At 44.1% G+C, this 24,093-nt stretch overlaps 2 protein-coding genes across 3 annotated transcripts in view; both read right to left on the reverse strand.

The window, feature by feature from the left end:
- LOC311295724 (GTPase IMAP family member 8-like) overlaps positions 1-24,093 on the reverse strand; it is a 527,136-nt gene that overhangs the window by 198,327 nt on the left and 304,716 nt on the right. The window lies entirely within an intron of this gene.
- Positions 1-24,093, reverse strand: part of LOC311294745 (GTPase IMAP family member 8-like) — a gene marked incomplete at its 3' end in the record, with an annotated part of 164,648 nt that overhangs the window by 135,854 nt on the left and 4,701 nt on the right. The window contains exon 2 of the mRNA XM_084415775.1: positions 5,742-5,786. Within this exon, the coding sequence (XP_084271901.1) occupies positions 5,742-5,786 (45 nt within the window). The remainder of the gene's footprint in view (positions 1-5,741; positions 5,787-24,093) is intronic.

Below are 24,093 nucleotides of genomic sequence, written 5' to 3' on the forward strand. Positions count from 1 at the left end.
GAGTGAGAATAAACATGAAACAAACGTGATTATTGTCATGCGGTGAATCCGGCCAATCGTGAAACAGCTGTGTCGTCATCAGAGCTTGTGCAGCCGCTCTTAAGAAGAGAAGCTTGAAAGCAGTGTATTTTGAGATTGAAAATGCTTATGAAATGATGTGGAAGGAAGGATTTTTATTTAAGTTAGAGAAAATTGGAATTGGGGGAAGATTTTATGATTGGGTACTAAGTTTTATGTTTGGTCGGTCTAAGTGAGAGTAGGAAATAATTGATCAAATATGATCAATGTGGAAAATGGTACCCCTCTTTATTAGAGCATTATTAGTCCTATTTTATTTAATATCATGATTAATTATATTTTTGAAGAAATTAATCAAGATATTAATAAAGCACTATAAGCTGATGATAGAGTATTGTGGAAAAGGGGAAGAAATATTTCTTTCATTGTTCAAAAAATTCAAAAAGCAGTAGAGGATGTTGAAAGATAGTCATTAGAATGGGGTTTTGAATTTTCCATGTCTAAATCTTGTTGCCAGATTTTCACCCGGAAGAAGATAGGACCAGATACAGTTGCATATGTATAAACATACACTGGAAAGAGTGATGAAATTCAAATATGTATGGTTTATGGATGGATTGTAAACTGACTTGGAAAATACTTATAGAATTTATTGAAAAGAAGTGTAATAAGGTACTTAATCTAATGATATGTTTAGTAGGACAGGGCTTGGGTGCAGATACTGTAAACATTCAAATGTAGTACAGTTTTTATGGGTACCAGCATATGCTGGAAAACAAGGAAATGAAACGGCAGACAAAATGGCTAAGTTTGGGCATACACTGTGCAATATTCATTCGATTTTGAGCCGAATTCTGACTCGTGGGATGGTCGGATGAATTTCTGGCATGTCGGTGAGGGTAACGCAGAGCTAGGAACTGATAGCCCTAAACTCAGTGTTTTTATCCAAGCCACCTCCATGTCCATGGCTATACTCTGGCACCTCTTTTATTAATTTACCTGGTCATTAATTTACTTCTTTCACTTTCACTTTATCTACTCATTTATTTAATATTTGCTTAATTTTTTTAATCACGGAAAATGTGAAGCGTTGTCCATCATCTGACAATTGGTTATAAAGAAAAATGTCACGTCGCAATATTGGAAATTTTTCCGTTTTAAACAAGCAGCAACCTTCCTGTCACTCTCTTGAAACCAACACGGAAATTACTTAAACTGCAATTCATCAACTGGCCGCTAGAGACAAGTTGCAAAAGAGAGTCAATCTCAGCAGAAAAAAATGTGTTCACAGTCTGGTGCAAAAAGTGGTTTTGGTCTATATAGCTAGTTTTGCCCTTCATGACGACTGTGATTGGGTGAAATTTTTTATAACTCATCCATTTAAATTCTATTAAGGCTTAAAGTTGTGCATAATTAAGGGCGTGGCCACTTGAGTGACAGGTGGATTGCTGCCGATGTCACTACTAGGCGTTTGTCTGCTAGCGTTAGCGCCACATCACCTCAGCTAATCCGCCTCGCTGCACATTTTCGTTTATCCGGGAGTGATGCTGCCAAGATAGCGACGGTCGGCTCCGCCCACTTTGGGCTTCAAAAATGCTCGGTAGAAACTACGGGTGATGTCATGGACATTATGTCCATATTTTTTAATAGTCTATGGTTTTATACCATAAAGACGAGTCAGTGGATATCACAAAACCAATGTGTAAACTTTGGGGAGAGTTATGCCGGTGAACCCCAGTCAATTATTCACAATACAGAAAGTGAAACTGACGAGCTTTTGTCGCATATTCTCAGAGACAACAAGGGAATCCTACTTCAGCATGCTGATAATGGTATATAAAAACTGTAGGAAACTCAGAAGCGAAGACCAGGAGACTTGATTGTATCTTCAGCAGGATTCTTTATTGAAAACACGAGCTGTCGGTAGCTGCAGTCATCAAGTCTAACTAGGGGTACTTTACATTGTAGTTTAGATACCTTTCAAGGGGGAGGGATTTACATAGAGGTGGCATGTAAATGAAGTACAGGAGTCAGCTCGTTACCTGATATACCAGCATAACAGTGTCATTCAAATGCATAGATGCTAAGCACGGCTAAACGGCACAAGAGAATATTGTGTGAAATTTTGTCGAAAGCTGCTCTCAAGTCAAGTAAAACAAGAATAGATAAGAACCCACCATCATCAGCCATTAACAGATCATTAGTTACTATCACTAGGGCAGTTTCTGTGCTATGCTCAGAACGAAATCCTGACTGAAAACACTCATACAAGTTATTATTACTAAGATGAGCATGAACCTGTGCTGCCACTGCTTTTTCAAGAATTTTTTTAATAAAATGGAAGATTTGCGATGGGACGGAAATTATCTAAATTGTTAGGGTCTGCGCCAAGTTTCTTAAAGTCCCACTCCGATCATATTTCGAGCTATTTTTAAACATTCTCAGTGGTCTTTAAATGATGATTATGCCGTTTTTAGCCAAAATCACAAAACCTGTGCCGTTTTCTGGGACTTCGCTTCAGCAGAGCGGCAGTAGCTCATTAGCAATTCGCCTCTGCGTTGTGGGCGGAGCCGTTGGCACAGAGACGACCCTCCCCCTCCTCTCCTCTGTACGTTCACAGCCGCCGGCGCCGACTTGAGCTTCCGAGAAAACGGAGGAGAAGCTGATCATCGCCGTTGCTGGGTTTCCTATCATTATCGGATTAATTGCAGTTTAACCATCACAGAGTGAAAGCTTATCATTATGTGTTTTTAAGTCCTGCCAGTTTAACAGGGCGCGCTTGACAGGGCATATAAGAACGAGGAGAGAGAGAGAGAGAGAGAGAGAGAGAGAGAGAGAGAGAGCCCCGGCCGCGCGCGCGCACTCACTAATAATAATAAATAATAATGTGACCAAAACGGTTATACAAATGCTGTCATTATAAAAGGTTTCTAGTGTCAATGTATTGCTTGTTTATTCTGTTTACTTTTCATGGTGTGGCACTTCTCTTCTCCCATGATCGAACATAGAATGCTGCTACTTCAGAGCGGCCAAAGCGTCAACAAGCTTCCTCGTACTTTTTGACAAGCGTCCTTGACAGGGCGGCCAGAGCTTCTTTGCCGCTCAAATCGGCGGCGGTGTGAACGTACAGTTAGTATTGCAACCCGCTACCGCACATAGGTGTTGATCCGCCATCGTCTTCTCTACTCCTCAGAACCTGAGCGGGCGGGGGCGGAGGGGAGCATGAGCTTGTGGCCCCACCCAGTGGAGTTACCACGTCACAACTCCAGTCTATTTTAGCTGGCATTTTAGCGTCTGCTACTGATTCACAGCCATTTGAATGCAGAAATACTCAGAAATACAACTTTGAGCTTATTTTTCTCAATATATGTGCTCTAACATCAGAAAAATGCCACAAGAACATGTTAACACCTAGAAAAACATGATTTTCATCGGAGTGGGTCTTTAAGAACTGGGGTTATGGCAGCTATTTTAAAGGATGATGGAACAATGCCGGAGCTAAGAGAAGTGTGAATAATACGAGTTATAAGAGAAGATAGAGAAGGAAAAAAGGGCTTTACCAAATGAGTTGGTATAGGATCAAGTAAACATGTGGAAGAATTAGATTTGAAAATTAACTGAGAAATTTCTTCTTCGGATGGCAAGTTGAAAGAAGAAAGGAAGAAGAGGGGAAAATTAATTGAGACATTGTGTGACGAACTACAGTAAGGGGTAGCCAAAGAGGCCAATTGGTGGTGTATGGTAGTTATTTTGTCATTGAAGAAAGATATGCATTTATCACATTGAGCAGTGCAGTACAGGTGTGCGGGAAGTGTGTCTGGAGGTTTCAGAATGCGATTTTCAGTTGAATACAGTGCTTTAGTATTACCATCTCCAGACTCAATTAAATGTGAATTTAAAACATTTTTGGCAGCATAAAGAGCATCTTTATTAAGATGAACATGTTTACTATACAGCTCTCTATGTATCATAAGACCAGTTCGTTTATAAAGACGTTCCAAATGGCAGCCTCTGGTTTTGAGCTGGCAAAGTTCAGGAGTGAACCAGGGCGCAGAATGAGTGAAGGATACAGTCTGAGTTTTAAGAGGTGCAAGAGTGTCAAGGAGCGGCTGTAATTCAAAGTTATAAAAGGAGACCAAATTGTCAGGAGAAGTGAGATGGTCACTGAGTGGAAGATCAGTAATTGCAGCAGTCAAAACTGAGGGGTCAATCTTTTTTATATTCCGAAATGTCATTTTGTGATTATGAATGTAAGATTGACCTGAAGAATATCAGCTAGATGTAAGTAATGCACTCGTTTAGTTGATCTTTCTCTCATAATACTCTACATAATACAATAATCTTTAATGAAGCAACTCAACGCCTTCTTTACTAGTTTTAAAGTGACGTTTTAGCATTAGTAACGGAGGCTCAGGCTCAACTGTTAAACTGTCAGCTTGAGATTTGAATCTGTGGCAGAAGGAAGTAGTTCTGCACAAAAGAGGGTTTTTAAAGACACTCCATTGTTGTTTGTTATTTATGTACACACTTGCACCATTGAACTGTTGTATAAACACAACATCACACATGTAGCCGTGCGATATGGCTGTATATCAGCACGCTGTGATTACTTCTGAAACTTGGCCTATGGACTTGTGCCTATATGATTGAATCACAGCTGTGCTGATGTAGAGCGATATCGAACATCTACTCGTGTGATATTGCTCATATATAATTAAGAAGATTTACAAATATGGTTTCATAAAATGAACACATTAATGTCTTAAAGGGATACTCAACTTTAAAATGAAAATTCTGTCATCATATACTCACCCTCATGTTGTTTCAAACTTTTATGAATTTCTTTCTTCTGCTGAACAGAAAGGAAGATATTTAGAAGAATATCAGTAACCAGACTCACCAGACAACCAGACCCAGTCCCATTGACTTCCATAGTATATATTTTTTCCTACTATGGAAGTCAATGAGACCAGAAACTGTCTGGTTACTGACATTCTTCTAAATATCTTCCTTCCTGTTCAGCAGAAGAAAGAAATTCATAAAGGATTGAAACAACATGAGGGTGAGTATATGATAACAGAATTTTCATTTTAAAGTGGAGTATCCCTTTAAGTTGACACATCTGCCTAGCCACATTAGCCGCTTTTCCACTGTCGGGCCAGTGCAAGCCAGGGCTAACAACATGCCGGATGGGGTCAGTAACCTTGGACCTCAAGCAACGAGGCCAAAATCAAGTTGAGTTTTAACTATCAGGCCAGGAGCCCCGCTGCACTAGCCTAAAACCTGTCCTTTACACGCCTCCATAGAACAGCGTCTGATTTAAAAACGTAGACCCCATTTCATTGATAGTACAGGCTTATTTTGAACTTTATTCTTGTACAAACAGACGCTATATTGTGCAGTACATAAAGTATTGAATGAAAATGCCTATGAAAAATTTGTGTCCTCCCTCGTTACCTGCTTTGTTTGCTCTCCCTATTTATTCTCCTTGTGTTTTCAGTCCTCTGCTGGTTCGTCGTCGAATGTTTACCCTTGTTTACTCCTCTTGTGGTCAAGTCAAGTTTCCCCCTTGGAGTAGTTTTTGTTTGTATTTTGTTTTATTTTTATTATTAATAAAGCTTTAATTTCCCTGCTTCATCTCTTGCCCACATCCCTGACAGTTAGAGTGACAAAAGTTTCACAATGTACCTTTTATATCACTGCCAGTGATTTAATTTACTTACTGTTAGGGCGTTCAAAGATTGGACCACTTCCACCTGCTGCTGCTGCTAGTGAGGAAAATCACACACACACACACACACACAGAGAGAGAGAGAGAGAGAGAGAGAGAGAGAACAGATGGTTTAAACAACATTTGTGCTGCAACTAAAGGCTGTGACTTCACAATGTTTGGAATAACTAATCAGAATTAATTGAGTACAGAACAGTGTGCTGATGATACACAGATCAACATCAATTTAATTGGTGAAATTACTGTGTGAATTAGGTAATTTACATGAATTATGGCTCAGGTCAGGAAGCAGACAGACTGGCTAAATCGACCATCTGCTAGCTGTCTCACGTCACCCAGGTCAGATAAATCGCATCACATAGAGCCTCTTTCACCTAGATATCATCACATAGAGCAGGGCTATTCAATTGGCGGCCCGCCAATCATCTCCATCCGGCCCAACTGTACCAACCTCCCTCCTCCTCTTTTCCTGGCAGTGCGGCTAATTTAGTTTGATACTCGCTCCGATTGACCTGATAAACTTTTTACATGCAAATATATTAGCAGTTATTATATGGGTCCCGAATTTATGTCGACTGAACCAGCGATACCAGTCATTCGTGAATGACTCATTCTTTTGGTTCGATTCTTTCTAAACACGCATGCATAACGGTCTAAAACTATTCGGATTCATTTGGACCGCTCCGTCACTGAATCATCTGAAGCGGTTTCCCCAGCACAGAGTTGTGTTTACTCCCGGTCCCGGACACTATATTAAACAGCGTTGCGACAACCAGTGGGAAGTGTTTCAATTCGACAGAAAGCTCTCTGTTACAAACCACAAATCACTCGATGATTTAACTAGTAACATTAACTATTTAACATTCCCAACAGGACTGATGAGGAAAGAAGGAGAAACATTGTGGCATGAACGAAATTAGAAGACTTTAAATCCCCTAATCACCCTCACCCTCACCCTAATCAAACATTTACCATGAATGTACTGTAGTAATTGACCATGGGTTGGGCAGAAATGTGCAATATTTATATTGAATACTATGTAGTAATAAATAAATATAGTAAATATACATTTACTATAATATTATACAGTATAATAGTAAATATAGTGATTTATATTGCATTAGATTTATTAGGTGGGTAGAGGAATATATAATTAATGTTTGTTATGAAATTATGTCAGTTTCTTTGTAAAGGTGCGTATAGTTTTTAACTTGTGTTTAGGCATTTTTTATACAGTGGGAGCGAGTAGCCTGTGGTTATCAAGTCCCACTGTCAGAATATTTTCATTTAAGCATAACAATTATAAATAAAATAAATTTCTCACCAACAGCTACGAGTTTGTATAATTAATTTATTTGTTCCAAGGAAAATAGTTGTACACAGCTGTAAATTATCAAGTTTTTATTTATTATGGTTTTATATAAGGGCTACGCGATTAATCGCAATAAAACCGCACGCGATTTGGCGAAGGCTGCGATTATCTTATGCACAACTTGTCAGTGGAGTGCGGCTGATTGGTAGTGTAACGGCGCTGGCAGGAATGAAGCGGAGAGTGAATCCAATTGCAAGCACTTTAATAAACAACAAACAGGTAATCCAGGGTACACAACAGAACACTCAGAACAGGAATCAGGAACTCAGGACGGGAACAAAGAGACAACAGCAACCATTACAACATGAAGAACTCACAAGGACTGAACTAAAACACAGGGCTTAAATTCAAGGGAACACAAGCTAACAAGATAACAAGGGGGCGTGGTTAAACTGAAACACCTGGGAAGACTAATCAACATAACGGGGAACAGCTGAACATGGGACAAAACACATGGCAGGATCACATGACAAGCAGGGAATTACATGACAGACAAGAACAAGGAACCAGACACAAACCCACACCGTGACATTACCCCCTCCCTACGGAGCGGCTACCAGACGCTCCATAAGACCAGGGTGGGATGGGAGGGACAGACCAGGGCGGGACGGGAGGGACAGACCAGGGCGGGAATGTCAGTCCATCTAACAGCCAGGGTGGAGACTTTCCCTCGGTCGGCCAGGGCGGAACGGACAGTCCATCGGGCGGCCACGGCGGAGACGACCCCTCGGGCGGCCATGGCTCAGGAACAGGCTCTGGAACAGACACCACCGGCTCAGGAACTGGAACAGGCTCTGGAACAGACACCACCGGCTCAGGAACTGGAATCGGCTCTGGAACAGACACCACCGGATCAGGAACTGGAACAGGAACAGGAACCGGCTCTGGAACAGACACCACCGGCTCAGGAACTGGAACAGGAACCGGCTCTGGAACAGACACCACCGGCTCAGGAACTGGAACAGGCTCTGGAACAGACACCACCGGCTCAGGAACTGGAATCGGCTCTGGAACAGACACCACCGGCTCAGGAACTGGAACAGACACCACCGGCTCAGGAACTGGAACAGGAACCGGCTCTGGAACAGACACCACCGGCTCAGGAACTGGAACAGACACCACCGGCTCAGGAACTGGAACAGGAACCGGCTCTGGAACAGACACCACCGGCTCAGGAACTGGAACAGACACCACCGGCTCAGGAACTGGAACAGACACCACCGGCTCAGGAACTGGAACAGGAACCGGCTCTGGAACAGACACCACCGGCTCAGGAACTGGAACAGACACCACCGGCTCAGGAACTGGAACAGGAACCGGCTCTGGAACAGACACCACCGGCTCAGGAACTGGAACAGACACCACCGGCTCAGGAACTGGAACAGACACCACCGGCTCAGGAACAGGAACAGGAACAGACACCACCGGCTCAGGAACTTGAACAGGAACCGGCTCTGGAACAGACACCACCGGCTCAGGAACTTGTACAGGCACCGGCTCAGGAGCAGACACAGGCACCGGCTCAGTTTCAGGAACAGACACAGGCACGGCGGCGGCCATCTTGTCCGAAGACACAGGCTCGGCAGACGTGACGTGAACAGTCTCTGTGGCGGCCATCTTATCCGAAGACACAGGCTCGGCAAACGTGACGTGAACAGGCTCGGCGTCGGCCATCTTGTCTGAAGACACAGGCTCGGCAAACGTGACGTGAACAGTCTCGGTGGCGGCCATCTTGTCCGAAGACACAGGCTCGGCAGACGTGACGTGAACAGGCTTGGCGTCGGCCATCTTGTCTGAAGACACAGGCTCGGCAGACGTGACGTGAACAGTCTCTGTGGCAGCCATCTTGTCCGAAGACACAGGCCCGGCAGACGTGACGTGAACAGTATCTTTGGCTGCCATCTTGTCCGAAGACACAGGCCCGGCAGACGTGACGGATTGCTGGGGTTGTGCAGGCAGTGCGAGCAGCTCGGGCGGGGCCAGTAGAGCATGACACCTGGGCGGCGCGGGCAGAGCAAGACGCCTGGGCGGCGCGGGCAGACCAAAAGACGCCTGGGCGGCGCGGGCAGAGCAAGATGCCTGGGCGGTGCGTCAGGTACGGCAGTCACCTCCGGGATGGTCTCCGTGTTAGGAGCCACCGGACTCAAGGCCACCGGAACAGTTACGGAGGGAGCCTTTCTCCTCCTCCTGTGTTTCGGGACCACCGGAACTGGGACCACCGGAACTGGGACCACCGGACACGGGACCACCGGACACGGGACCACCGGAACTGGGACCACCGGAACTGGGACCACCGGAACTGGGACCACCGGACTCGGGACCACCGGAACTGGGATCATCGGACTCGGGACCACCGGAACTGGGACCACCGGACTCAGGACCACCGGAAATGGCATGGAGGAAGTCTTTCTTCTCCTCCTCCGTTTCGGGGCCACCGAAACTGGGACCACCGGACTCGGGACCACCTGAACAGGCTCTGTGCTGGATGGAACCCGTGGCGAATGGGGCGCTGGGCTGGACATCACCAACCCAGGGTCAAAGAGGGGCCAGAGTGGAGAGTGGTGTCGGGACTCCTCTCGACCACCTCCTCTACGGCGGCCTCCATGGGTCCTGCGAAATATGACCAACCGGGTCCCCTCAAAAGATTGTTCTCTCTCCCGCTCGGTGGCTGGGGAAGAGACACTGGCAAACATGCTGCTGGATTCAGTGATGGTGAGTTCTTCTGTAACGGCGCTGGCAGGAATGAAGCGGAGAATGAATCCAATTGCAAGCACTTTAATAAACAACAAACAGGTAATCCAGGGTACACAACAGAAAACTCAGAACAGGAATCAGGAAATCAGGAACTCAGGACGGGAACAAAGAGACAACAGCAACCATTACAACATGAAGAACTCACAAGGACTGAACTAAAACGCAGGGCTTAAATACAAGGGAACACAAGCTAACAAGATAACAAGGGGGCGTGGTTAAACTGAAACACCTGGGAAGACTAATCAACATAACGGGGAACAGCTGAACATGGGACAAAACACATGGCAGGATCACATGACAAGCAGGGAATTACATGACAGACAAGAACAAGGAACCAGACACAAACCCACACCGTGACAGGTAGTAAATACTGCCCCTTCTGAATGCCAGAGGGCGCTCTCACACAAACACGATAAATATGCCCTGCCACAGAAGTACAATAATGCACATCATTCCAGGAAATCCCTATCGCTGTCTCTGAATAAACAGAAGATTGAAACGCTTTGATTAAACATGACTTGTAAATACACGACTGCCTTATTCTGTGTCAGAAGTCACATCATCTCACAGGAGGATTTATTCTGTATTCTGTATTATTTTCTAGAATACAGAGTCACCACATGGCTACGATACAGATTAAAAATTCAGTATTATACATTTTTAAGGCCAGACAAGTAGTTTGTTGAGGGTTGATTTGTAAAGAAGGATTACACGCCTGTGCACATATATTCATTCGATTCACATGACGTCACTGTAGCTTTGCGCCGCCATCTTTGCGACCGCGGCGGTCTCAGTAATGCCTGCAATATGTTGTGCAGTTGGCTGCAACAACAGCCGAAAGAGGAAACCTGAACTGGTATTTTATTCTATACCAAAAGAAGAGAGAAGAGAGAATCATTTATTTAAAAGACTTGAAGTCTCATGTTGGTTTGTGGTTAATTATATTTCCATTATACTCTCAGTGGCCAACATTATAGACAGATACGACAGATAATGTTTTGTCTTCATTTTATTGTTGGATCTATTTAAATGCACTTTATCATGGTAAGTTAGTAAGATTTGGGGTTGTTTTGAATATAACTGTCTGTCTGTCTGTCTGTCTGTTAGTTAATACCTAATCTAATAAATATTTTTCTGAAGTTCATAAAGATATTGTCTTCGTCACATGCGCTTTAGATGTTATTTTGTGTAAGTAACGTTAACGTTAGCTCTGCAGACGATGCATAATCTCAGCCTTGAAATGCATATTAAAGGACTAGTTCTTCCAAAAATGATAATTCTGCCGTACTCACGTGCACCTTCATGTGCAGATCCTTAAGTTTACTTTCCGTGGAAGACAAAAGGGACATTTTTGAATATGTAGCCTAATGGAGACTCTTCTTGTCGATGTAATGAAAGTGAATGAGTAACATTAGCCTACTGAGGGCTGTCACGCAAAAAATAATAATAATAAAAGACAAAAAAAAAAAAAAAACATCACAAAAGTATCATAAAAGTGATCTAATATGACTCGTCCGTTATATTAATATCGTTATTTATTCATATGATAGCTTTATGTGACGAACAAACTGCAATTTAAGTCGTTATATTATAATCACTGAGACTGAGCTTATTACTTGATAGCTTTTAATCGCAGCCGAATCATTCAAAAAGATTCGACTCGAAAGATTCTTTCATTTCGATATTTGTGTGTGTTAAACCTTCTCTCTGTAATTGAACATCTGTTCTTTCGGACAGATATGGCAGTCTTTTATGATATTCGGCTGATGTCTCTGGCTGTGCTGATGGACGGATTAGATAGATTCATTCATGCCAGCCGAACAGCTGCAGATTCATAGATTCATTCATGACATCGCCTCGACTCTCATGAACGCGCGCCATGAAGCTCTATGACTTAAGTATTTCTATATAATGAAAGGCCAATCGGGGCAAGCCTGGGGGAGATAATAATGGACTAAAGAAAACTGGGGGTAAAAAATAAGGATCGGAGCCTAAAATATAAATTTTCTCCAGGTATCTCTGTCTCTCTCTCTCATTCAAATGGGCAGTTTCGGCCGCCATACCGGGCGAGTCGGTCGCAAATATGGCGGCGTTCTATTTGTAGTGACGTAGGTGGCATCTATGAATATTCAAATGCGCATACCTAGACTGAACACGTGATGCACATGTGCACGACGAAAGGTGTTTGCGCAGAGATAACAGATAATCGTTTGCACCTTTGAACCTATTTCAGCGTTTTTGCGTTTGGCACTGTTTTGTGTGAATGAGCGGCAGAAGCTAAATTAAAACTAACTTTAGCTGGACAATAACTTTATCCTAGAGCTGCTGTAAAGCCAAAACAATCTGTGTTACTGTAATTTCCTATTATCACTGTAAAGCTGCTTTGAAACAATTCATATTGTTAAAAGCGCTATATAAATAAAGTTGACTTGACTTGACTGGTGATGTTTCTTATCTTCAGAACATCTACACTGTATTTCAAGATTACAATTCAACTTAGTTCGGTATTTATGGAATGGACCACCGGAGGAAAATAGGGGAGGGTCATGTCTTTTTATTCTTTGTTGAGGGGAGGGTCACCCAACTTTTTTTAGTCTAAGGGGAGGGTCACCCAACTTTTATATTCATGAAAACAGTAAAATTTCAAAGTGGCTTGTTTGGTGCATATTTTCCATGTAGCTCTCTCAGTCTCGGCCTCCCATCGCTATCAGTCTGACCCTACAAAAATCCAGTTTGCGCTGTTTGACAGTTTGCGCGCAAGCTCAGAAAAACTGCATCATGTCAGAACAGAACGCCAATGACATGTTTACCCGGCAAAGCTTTAAAGCACAAGCAAATAATTAACTTTGTGATTGCGAATAAGTACAGTGTCATGTGAGTGTAACTCTACCGCTGCATTAACATGTGATGTGAATGTACTTCGACGAGTTCTCTTACGAGAGTACTCTCGTGTTGCGTATAAAGTTTAGCTTACGCTACGGGAAAACTCCTTTTCACGAGAAACCTGAAGCAAAGAATTATCCTTAATTATTAAACATGCTCGTGCGCCTAGTGGCTGTGTTGCACCCTTAAAACAGACTCCGTCTTCTCTTTTGCAACTTTATTTTGCCAGTTCTGTTGGAATTATTTTTTTACACAAAGCAACACAAAATCTTCATGCATCAGTGATATTTTAGACGATCACTTCACTCGTCTCTGTTTCTCCCCCTTCTGCGCGTGCGCTCGCTGATGACATCATCGTAACTGAACTTTCACCTCTCAGTAACATATACCCGGATAATATCCAGAATATTTATCAAATGAAATTACAATGAAATTATAATGCTTTCCCTTACAGAATTCTAAACATATACCCATTATGAAATTATAAAATTATAAAACAATACTTCTATACTTCTAGGTCGCAACACCCTCCCCCACTAACAAAAAAAATGTCTCCAAACATTTTCTTTCCTATCTTCACATTATTAATCAACAATGTCTCTATAACAGAACACATAGTGGAAGGTAAGTAAACAGTTAAGTATTTCTGCACGCATCATACATTACAGGCTGATCAACATATTATCTCTCAGTATTCTTTTTTTTTTTTTTTTCAAGTCTCTCATGGCAGCAATACTAGACTAAGTATCCATAGTCCATTAGTATGAAAGGGTGAATAATCCATTGAAGTATTGGTGGGCCCCCCAATCTTCACAAAAGGGACAAGGAAAATACCATGTACACCCAGACTTATGTGTCTACATATTCAAAAGCCATGCATTTAGTAATCTATACCGTAAGTGTACACACAACTACTGTTCCTGTAACTACTGTTCGTATATTACACTACTGTCTTAATTCCAATATACTAGGATAATGACTCATTTCTGTACTTATTACTTAAATAACTATCCAGATTTCCTGTTCTGTATTACGTGTTAGCTATTACCATGAACTGTAACTTGTGATTGATAAACATTAACTATAAACTAACATACTAAGATTATCTCTGAGTGTTTTATATCTTTGCATGATAGAAAGGATACACAAATGATGATCTGGCAGAGGAGTCACAGGCAGTTCCTGCAGATGTCTTCACACCAACATGGTAAGTCTTCAGCTGTTGAAAGGTTGGCTGGCCTAGCTGGTCATAGGTGTAGATACGCCTGGGCTGCCTAGCTCTCCTTGGCCTGTTCCTCCACATCTCAGTATCACTTTGCTCATCCTCTGATTCAACAGCTGGCACATCAATCTCTCTCTCAGAGCTATGTCTCTCCTCAATAGGCTCTTTTTCAGGCTGTAACTCTGGAACAAGCACCCTCTCAGGCCTGTCTCTGAGTATCTCTGTTCCTGGACAGAACTCTTCTGCTTCAGCATTCAGAGGTGTCTTAGCATGTCTCTCTGTTGTCCAGAGACAATACTCCTCCTCACTGGAACTGTCGGTGTCTGTTCGGTAAGTATCATGTCTGGCTGTATGATCCTTTCTTGTTGTCTGTTTTGCTTTTCTTCTTTTGCTTTTCTCTCCAAGGTCGGGTTCATGACTTTCTGGCTCGTCAACCAGATAAGGGCATGGTAGAAGTAAGTTACGATGTAACACTCGTCTTCTCCCTGTTCCTTGGGATGGTTCAATCACGTATACTGGACTATCAGGGCCTTTTCTTCCCTTGACAACATGAATCATATCTTCCCAGTGGCTACGTAGCTTTCCAGTACCGCCTCTGGGTGTGAGATTTCTCACCAGAACATGATCACCTGGCTCCAGAACAGAACTCCATGTGCGCTGATTGTAATTTTTCTGTCCTCTCCTTGCACTTTTCTTCATGTTTTGCCTCGCAATAGCATAGGCTTCATGCATGACCTCTCTCCACTTCTCTGCATAGTCAGTCTGTGACTGGTTCCTTTCTCCTCCTTTCTTGGGGAACATTAGATCGACTGGTAAAGTTGGCTCACGACCAAAGAGAAGGAAGAATGGAGAGAATCCCGTCGCTTCATGAACAGTTGAGTTATAAGCATGGACCACTTTGTTTAGGTGTTCTTTCCACCTTGACTTCTGAGACTCTTCAAGCGTGCGCAACATACCCAGCAACGTTCTGTTGAAGCGCTCTGTAGGAAGTGCGTGAATGGCGAATACCAGAGTAGTCTTGTAGCTTACGAAAGAGAGTATTTTCAAACTCTTTTCCCTGATCATGATGTATCTTGGATGGGAAACCAAAACGCATAATAAAATCATCAAAGAGTTTTCTGGCTGCGGTCTTCCCAGACTTGTCCTTTGTTGCGTAGGCCTGTGCGTATTTGGTAAAATGATCCACAACTACAAGTATATACTCCTCACCCCCTTTACACTTGTCCAAGTGTACGTAGTCAATGGATATCATTTCAAACGGTGCAGAAGTCTCAATGCTTTGGATAGGTGTCCTGATTATTCTGTTTGGTTTTTTCCTTTTTATGCAGCGACACATCTGGGTAACATAGTGTTCCATTGCCTGTCTCATTTTTGGCCAGAAGAACCGTTCTCTTGCGAGTGCCATCATTCGATCAGCACCCAAGTGTCCCATTTCCACGTGGAGATGTTTGTACACAATAGGCTTCAGGGACTCAGGAACAACTAACTGCTTTCTTGCCGCAGTCTCTCTTTTGAGGATGCCATCTCCATCAATCCTTAGACGGGGCCACTCTCGGAGAAGTTGTCTCACTGCGTCACTTTCTGCCAGCTTGTCTTTATGTTTCAAGGATGCATGTGTTTTTTTCAAAGCCAGAACTCTGCTAATGGCTAAGTCTGCATTTTGAGCAACTCTGATGTCTTCCACTGCAAGGGGCTGGATTGGCTCTAAGATGTTACACCCATCTGGCAGTGCATCAATGTTACATGTGACAGCAGAGATCCAATCAACATCCTCGGTTTTATCTTTTTCTACAGCGTTTCCGATGCATTTGATAGCTTCCTGAGGGCATTCCTCTGTGCACTCTCGCATGATCTCTTCAATGGGCTTTTGTCTTCGTGACAGGAAATCTGCATCCCTGTTTGCTGTTCCGGGTCTGTACTTTAATGTGAATCTATAATCCGCCAGCTCTGCCACCCAGCGATGTCCTGCTGCGTTGAGTTTAGCTGACCTTGTGACATAAGTCAAGGGATTATTGTCACTATATACAACAAAGTCAGGTGCATGGAACAGATAGTCACGAAAACGTTCCGTGATGGCCCATTTTAGTGCCAAGAATTCTAATTTGCCAGAATGTAGCTTGTAATTCTTTTCTGCCGGTGACAGTGTCCGTGAGGCATAGGCAATGACCCTAAGAACACCCTCTTGACGCTGGTACAAAACTGCACCTAAGCCCTCTTCTGAGGCATCCACGTGAAGAACAAAGGGTTTCTCCAGGTCTGGATATGCCATCACTGGTGGATTTGTCAGCTGGTCCACCATTCTGTTCAGTATGTCTTGGTGAATTATTGTCCACTGGACAGGATAGGACGGTGGCAACTGAGCAGACTTACGGCTTACATTCCTTCTCTTTTGGCTTTGCGTCTGTTCAGACTTGGGCTTTGCTAACAGTTCGTAAAGAGGCTTGGCTATCCTGGAGAAGTCTGGTATATAGGATCTATAGTAACTGAGGAAACCCATCAGCTTTCTCACCTCTCGCACAGTGGTTGGTGTCTCATGTTTCAGTGCTTGAACTGCTTCCCCCTCTTTGGGATTCATCTTGTATCCCTCTGCAGAGATTACTCGACCCACATAACAGACCTCACTTTTGAAAAAGTCACATTTCTTTGGCCTCAGTTTTATACCACTCTCTCTTTGCCGCTGAAGTACCTGTCTCACGTTTTGGATGTGTTGTTCAAAGCTGGAGCTAAACACTAACACATCATCTAAATAAGGGACACACACCTCATCTCTCAGATCTCCCAGGCATCCCTCCATGTAGCGCTGAAAAGCTGCAGACGCATTAGTGAGTCCAAACGGGATCCTCACCCATTCATACAGTCCCCATGGTGTTATGAATGCGGTGCAGGGTCTGCTTTTCTCACTCATGAAGCCCTGGTGGTAAGCCTTGCCCTGGTCCAACACTGTGAACCAGGAGTTGCCCCCCAGGTTTTCCAGGATCTCCTGTATTCTCGGGATTGGATGACGATCCGGCTGTGTTTTCCCATTCAGCAGTCTGTAGTCTATGCACAGGCGTAGACCTCCGTCTTTCTTCCTGACACATACCACTGGTGAAGAATATGACGAACAAGACTTCTGGATCCAGCCTCGACTGAGTAAGTCCTGTATGTGAGTTTTCACTTCTTGGTAGAGGTGTCTAGGAATTGCATTGTATGTTCTCTGCACAGGCACATTATCTTTTAATTGTATGTCCATTTGCAAATCTTTGATACACCCTGTGTCCCAATCATCCTTTGCAAAAACATCACATTCCTCTCTGAGCATTTGTTGTACCTGTTGCCGTCGGTCATCTGACAGATGGCTCAGGTCTACAGGTGGATCCCAGGGCTCAGCTTGTGGTATCTGGCTGGGTTGCTGTGCAAATGAGGTGACACTACTGCTATCTCGTGCCTCAGGTCTCTGATCAATCGTAGACATCGTCTGTGACGGGTAAATGGCACCAACACTGTGCAGCCATCCAAGTGTTGTGCGACTACTCAGTATAATGTCATTGTCAGTCAGGTTTTCAACAGTAACATCTATTTTACTGTTATCTTCTGAAGGGAGCTGGATTAACTGCTCTCTAATGACTAAACCTGTTGGCCATGGTGTCTCATGGTTCGGCTCCAACACTACATGTGACGAACTAAACACTCTCTTATTTAGCCGGCCACATGGCACTGCTACCACTTTGTTTTTTGGGATTGTCACTGGTTGTCGGCCTACTCTGGCTATGTGGGGTTGGTTCTCAAGCTTTTGTTTTTTTAAAACAGACAAGACAGCTCTCGCCGTTTTGCGCCCTACCTCCAGAGCTGAGCACAGCTTTTCCACCATGTGACCAGAAGGAGTACAGTCTCCACAGGTGTCGTTTGTCAATGCTAGTTCTTCAATCACATTAAAGCCAATGATGGGGCGTTCAATGTCACTGCTGGCAACCAGGATTGGGACTACAACAGGTTTGTCACTCATCCCAGCCACAGCATTCTTAGACAAGGTGAATTCAACTTCCATCCATCCATCATAAGGAATGTCCGTTCCGTTCGCAGCTGAAAGCTCCAATGCTCCCTCCTCAAGCAGCTCCTCCACTGGTCTCACCTTGACATCTGGTAGGTATTTTCTTTTCCAGTTAGTTCCCACTATTGATACTTGTGAACCAGTGTCCCACAGTATTGAAGTGTCAACTCCCCCTAGGGAGGCTCGAACCAGGCATCTTTTCCCTACTAGTTTGGCTGTTTGTCGTTGTTTGCCAGTGAGTGGTGCTCTTAAGCTGAACAGCTCCACGTTTTCAGCGTTTTCGGCAGGATGAGAGTGAATTTCAATTTTGCTTGTATTGGCTGAGGTATTTCTCATTCTACAACCTGATGTCCAGTGTTCTGCACTGCCACACTTATAACAGTGATTACATCTTCCATCCGGATTTGACAATTGACACTGCTGGCACTGTTTCCTGTTTACAGTCTTTGGTTGTGGTCGATATTTTCGGTTTCGTTGTTCACTCACTCTCATTGGTTGGGGCTTAGAGGCCTGGTGAAGACTAGCAATTTGAGTGGTGAGGTCCTGAATAGCTTCACATATAGCTTTATTACCTTGGTCAACCTTTTCCATCAGTGTATCACGTTTGTTTGTCTCACAGTGTTTATTCTTATTGTTTGGTTTGTGAATGTAGCTTTCCTTTCCACATTCCTCGCTTTCCTCACCAACCGCTGCTATTTTTATTGTCTTTGTTTTTGATGTAGTTGACAACTTATTCTTTCTTTCCATTTCCAGAGTGTATGCAGCTGTCATTTTCTCCAAAAGAACTTCATCTTTAACTTTTGAATCCTGTAAGTATGGCTTTATGTCTGCACGGATGGCATCATCATGGAGGCCAGTGAGTACTGTTTGGAGAAACTGATTTTGGATTAGCTCTGTACTGTACTTCAAACCAGATTTAGCTCTTTCTGAAGCAAAGACAATTTGTTGTCTCAGATCCATTGCTCGCACTAGAAACTGCATGGGTGTTTCTTTTGAATCTTGAACAGCACGCGTGAGAGAGTGGTACAAGTCTGTAGCATCCCTCTCAATGTAATGAGTCCGTAATATCTGTCTGAGTGCTTGCAATGACAGATCAACTCTACTTTCAAGATAACTTTTCAGTTTTGTTCCTGGAGCTATAGCTTGAATGACAGCTTCTACGACTTCTCCCTCATCATATCCTTTTTTTAGTGCTCTTTGGATTTGTCTTTCTAAACTAGTGTACGCTAATTTATCCTTTTGACTTGGTTCTCCAATTTGTCCAATTATTTTTAATTCTCTTCTGTACAGTGGATGGACAAAGGAAACATTTTGAGAAGCTGCTCCTGTTGCATTTGGGCCAGAAACATTTTCTCCTTGTTCATTTGGACTGTCGGGTGCAATAACATTTTCGACCACCGGGCGGCGCTCTTCCGCGATTTGTTGCGGCTGGAATACTGTATTAGCGTCACTTTTCCCTTTGATTTCCTCGATTTTGTCATTTACTTGCAGCAATAGAGACATTCCTTCATCCTCTTGTGAAATAACATCTTCCCCTTCCAAATACTGGAGGATATTTCTCCGTAGCTTACGAGGTAGGTCTTTTTCACTTGTTTCCACTGTTAGACTGAGTGCCCAGCATATATCGTTCAAATTTGATGCTGTCAGTGTCAGTAACTTTTATTCTATCTCAGCTACAAGCGTTTCCCACTCAGACGACATCTGTTGCACTTTTGACATGATAGGAAACTTTTACCTTCACTGTTTCGTCTGGAGCACTGCAGTTTTTGACGATGTTGAATCACTCGTGGCTCATCTTGCTTGCTTCGTGATTAACTCCAACCGGGCGGAAACACCAAGTTCATGTTGCACCCTTAAAACAGACTCCGTCTTCTCTTTTGCAACTTTATTTTGCCAGTTCTGTTGGAATTATTTTTTTACACAAAGCAACACAAAATCTTCATGCATCAGTGATATTTTAGACGATCACTTCACTCGTCTCTGTTTCTCCCCCTTCTGCGCGTGCGCTCGCTGATGACATCATCGTAACTGAACTTTCACCTCTCAGTAACATATACCCGAATAATATCCAGAATATTTATCAAATGAAATTACAATGAAATTATAATGCTTTCCCTTACAGAATTCTAAACATATACCCATTATGAAATTATAAAATTATAAAACAATACTTCTATACTTCTAGGTCGCAACACCCGCTCTGCAGCAACTGCTGCAACCTATCAGTGCGGCTTGGCATTAATCCAGCACCAATGGGAAGCCATCGCCCAGGTTGCACAATGATTTCGTCTCCTTCAGCGAGTGACTTCACATCGCTGGATCTCTGAGAGTAGAAGCTGCCGCGTTGAACAGCACTTCAGCGGGACGAGCTCGAGTTTTGAGGACGCCGGTTGGAATTTTGCCGCCTTCACTCGCAGTACCTGCTGCGCTATCCGGCGCTTATATCCTTTACTGCTCCGTGTGTGTTCGCCGCCGCAACACACACGTTTCTATCTAATAGAGCCGGCATTTCTAAATGCCTCCTTCCTTCTGCGGCTCGTGCGGAGCCGTCCTCAGCGACGGGGACCGCCATGCTCTGTGCGTTTCCTGCCTTTTGGCGGGTCATGACGTGGCGCGGGAAGGCTTCCCATTGGCACTGGAGTCATGCCAAGACGCACTGATAGGTTGCAGCAGTTGCCGCAGAGCAGCCAATAGGCGCGTGAGCTATCTCGCCTATGTCTGCCTGCTGCAGCAAATACGTTTTACATGTTTAAAAATTAAGGATAATTTTTTGCTAATTTTTAGTTTTCCTGTAGTGTAAGCTAAACTTACGCAACACTCGTTCCCTCTCTAGAGAGAACCGAGGTTACGTTAGTAAACCGAGTGTCGTTTTATAGTATTGGGACTGAGGCGCTAGAACTGCAGCTGATAGAATGAGCGCTGTAGCACGATACTACCATATTTTATTTTTCATGCTTATTGTGTTTCCACAATGTTAGTGAGTAAATCTATTGAAATTGTCACCATAACAGTGGAGTGTGATGTGTAAGATGTAGGGCTGTAACGATATGCGATATGAAACCTATGAAACGCTCTGCCAATGTTGATCCGTGTTTTCGTCCTGAGTCGATCCGATTGACGTTTGGCCTGACGAGCTTCAGCAGATAATTTTTTTTTTTTTGGAGTTTGTAGAGATGAGTGAGGAGTCCATGAATCCAAGCCAGATATGTTTATTAAATAAACCTCTGTTGCATACAATCAACTTATACGGCCACAGGCAACATGCTAAACTAGCAACTTAAACTCCGCGGGGGAAATCACCCGAGCGCAGGCAGAACCAATGCGCATGCGCGCTTCCTTCAGTACGGAGACTCATAGTGTCCATACAGTATGCAAACGCAATCATTCACCAGAATGATCTACATCCCCTTTCTTTAGTTTGAGCTTTCTACGGCAAACTGAATAAAAGGCTAGGCATTAACTTACAACACTATGACAGTTAAATTTTGTATGTTATGAAATAGTACTTTTAACATTCAAAACATTTCAACATTCAAATGTGAATTCAGTGCATTGACGAGTGGTAACTGAAAACATTTTCACTAGAACACATTTTCTTTTTTCTTTTTTTTCACAACATGGCTATAGCCAGAACTATAGAGTCCCATGGAGCCTACTGCAGAATTATATATATATTTTTCTTCTTTAAATGTCTTTGGTTTGCAGTCCATGACAGAAAAATATTCATTGTTCATACTTTGGATTAGGCCTACAGACGCGACCCGAGCGTGTCACGTACAGTGTGTTACCTGGTGTTACCTTCGTTGGAGACTGAACAGCAGGCCTCTGCTGCACACTGGTGGGCCTAGGTGATACCTGGGTCTCTCGAGGTGTGTGTGGTGTGTATGGGGGACTGACTGGTGCAGCTGGATCGGCATACTGACAATCAAGGTCTGCAGGGTCGACCTGTCGTGGTGGTGGCTCAGCGACGGGGAGGATGTGGCGGCGATTTCTCCTGTAGGTCCCTCCGTTGGACTCGATGATGTAGGAGCGTGGTTCCTCGCACACTTCCTTCACGGTGCCCAAGTTGTCGTGTCCCTTGATGGTCTGCATCCTAACGACCTGTCCCTCTGCAAGCGGCTGTAGTGGGCGGCTTGATTCATCATAGTAGCGCTTTTGAATGAGTCTTTTATTTTTGAGTTGGGCATTGACCCGCTTTGTGTTCTTTGGGGCTGGCTCCAGCAGTCTGGTGCTGACAGGAAGAGTCGAGCGTGTCTGTCGTGACATAAGACGTTCCGCAGGCGAGCCCAATGCTTGGTCACGGGGAATGTTCCTTATGTTAAGCAGGTTGAGATACACATCAGTCCCATCTCTGTGAGATTTTTCCATCAGTAGTTTGGCACTGCGGACTGCTCTCTCTGCCAGTCCGTTTGACTGTGGATACCCCGGGCTGCTGGTAATGTGGGTGAAGTCCCACTGCTCGGCGAAATCCTTGAAGCGTTGGCTTGTGTATTGCCTCGCATTATCACTGATGAGGGTGTGAGGTGTTCCATGGACAGAAAAGTGCCTTTTTAGCTTCGTGATCACAGCTGCTGAAGTTGTGTCACGGAGAAGGTCGATTTCATACCACCCTGAGTACGAGTCTACCAGCACGTGGTACTGTTGTCCGTGCCACTCAAACATGTCGGTAGCCACTGTAGACCATGGCAGCGCTGGAACTGGATGTGGCTGTAAAGGTTCCTTTTGCTGATGTGGTCTGGTGCTATTACAGACGGAGCATGATATCAGTTCTTCTGCAATGTCTTTGTTCATTGACGGCCAAAAAACAGTGCTCCTGGCCCTGCGTCTGGTTGACTCTAAGCCTGGGTGACCTCTATGTACAATATTGATGTATTCTCGGTGCAGAGAGTGCGGAATTACTGCTTTATGGCCCTTGATAACTATTCCATCTTCCACCACCAGCTCATCTCTGTAAGGGAAGAACGAACGAATGGATGGGTGGACACTGCGTTCTTTGTCAGGCCATCCTCGTTGAATGATTGTGCTGAGAGTCTGTAGCACCTGATCCTGTGCTGTGTGGGTCCGGAGCTCCTTTAGTCTGTTAGTTGAAATGTAGCTGATGGACATCACCTCAAATGTATTGTTTGCCGCTGGGCTTTGTGAGACAGTTTTGTTTGGAGCTCGTGATAGGGTGTCAGCTAGGTACATGTGTTTACCCTTCTTGTAGACGAGCGTGATGTCATAGGCTTGTAACTGTAGTAACATCCTTTGCAGTCGGGCAGGAGCAGTGTGGATGGGCTTTTTTAGGATTGTGACCAGAGGTTGGTGGTCGGTTTCAATGACAGTGGGCTTTCCATATACGTAATCCTTAAATTTGGTGCATGCAAACACGACCGCCAACAGCTCCTTTTCAATTTGAGCGTACTGTGTTTCTGTGTCAGTGAGCGTGCGAGATGCGTAAGCGACTGGTCTCTCCTCCTGTAAACATGCAGCACCAAGTCCGTAACATGACGCATCACAGGTCAGTGTAACTGGTTTTCTCACATCGTAGTAGGATAAGACTGGTGCGCTGGATAAGCATGACTTGAGACGGTCGAATGCCTGCTGATGTTGTGGAAACCAGCACCACGCAGTGTCTTTGTGTGTGAGCTGTCTCAGAGGCGCTGCAATCTCGCTTAGGTTTGGGATGAACTTCCCAAGATAGTTCACCATGCCAAGGAATCGCTGCATAGCTGGGACGTCCTGAGGGACTGGCATGTTTGTGATCGCCACGGTCTTGGCAGGGTCGGCTTTGAGGCCCTCCTTTGTAAATATGTGGCCAACATAACAGACCTGATCCAGGCGAAACTTGCATTTGAGACGGTTCAGCCTAAGGTTTATCTCTCGGGCCCGGTCGAGCACTTGTTTTAGGTTGGCGTCGTGTTCAGTGGCATCACGACCTCCTATGATGATATCGTCTACTATAATGGCACACGGATATCCTGCAAACAGCTGTTCCATCGAGCGCTGGAAAACTTCGCTTGCTGAGCTTATGCCGAATGGCATGCGAAGGAATCTGTAGCGCCCGAAAGGTGTGCTGAAGGTGGTCAGCATTGATGACTTGT

The sequence above is a fragment of the Rutilus rutilus genome, assembly GCF_951802725.1.
Source record: "Rutilus rutilus genome assembly, chromosome: 8".
NCBI classification, from domain to species: Eukaryota; Metazoa; Chordata; class Actinopteri; order Cypriniformes; family Leuciscidae; genus Rutilus; species Rutilus rutilus.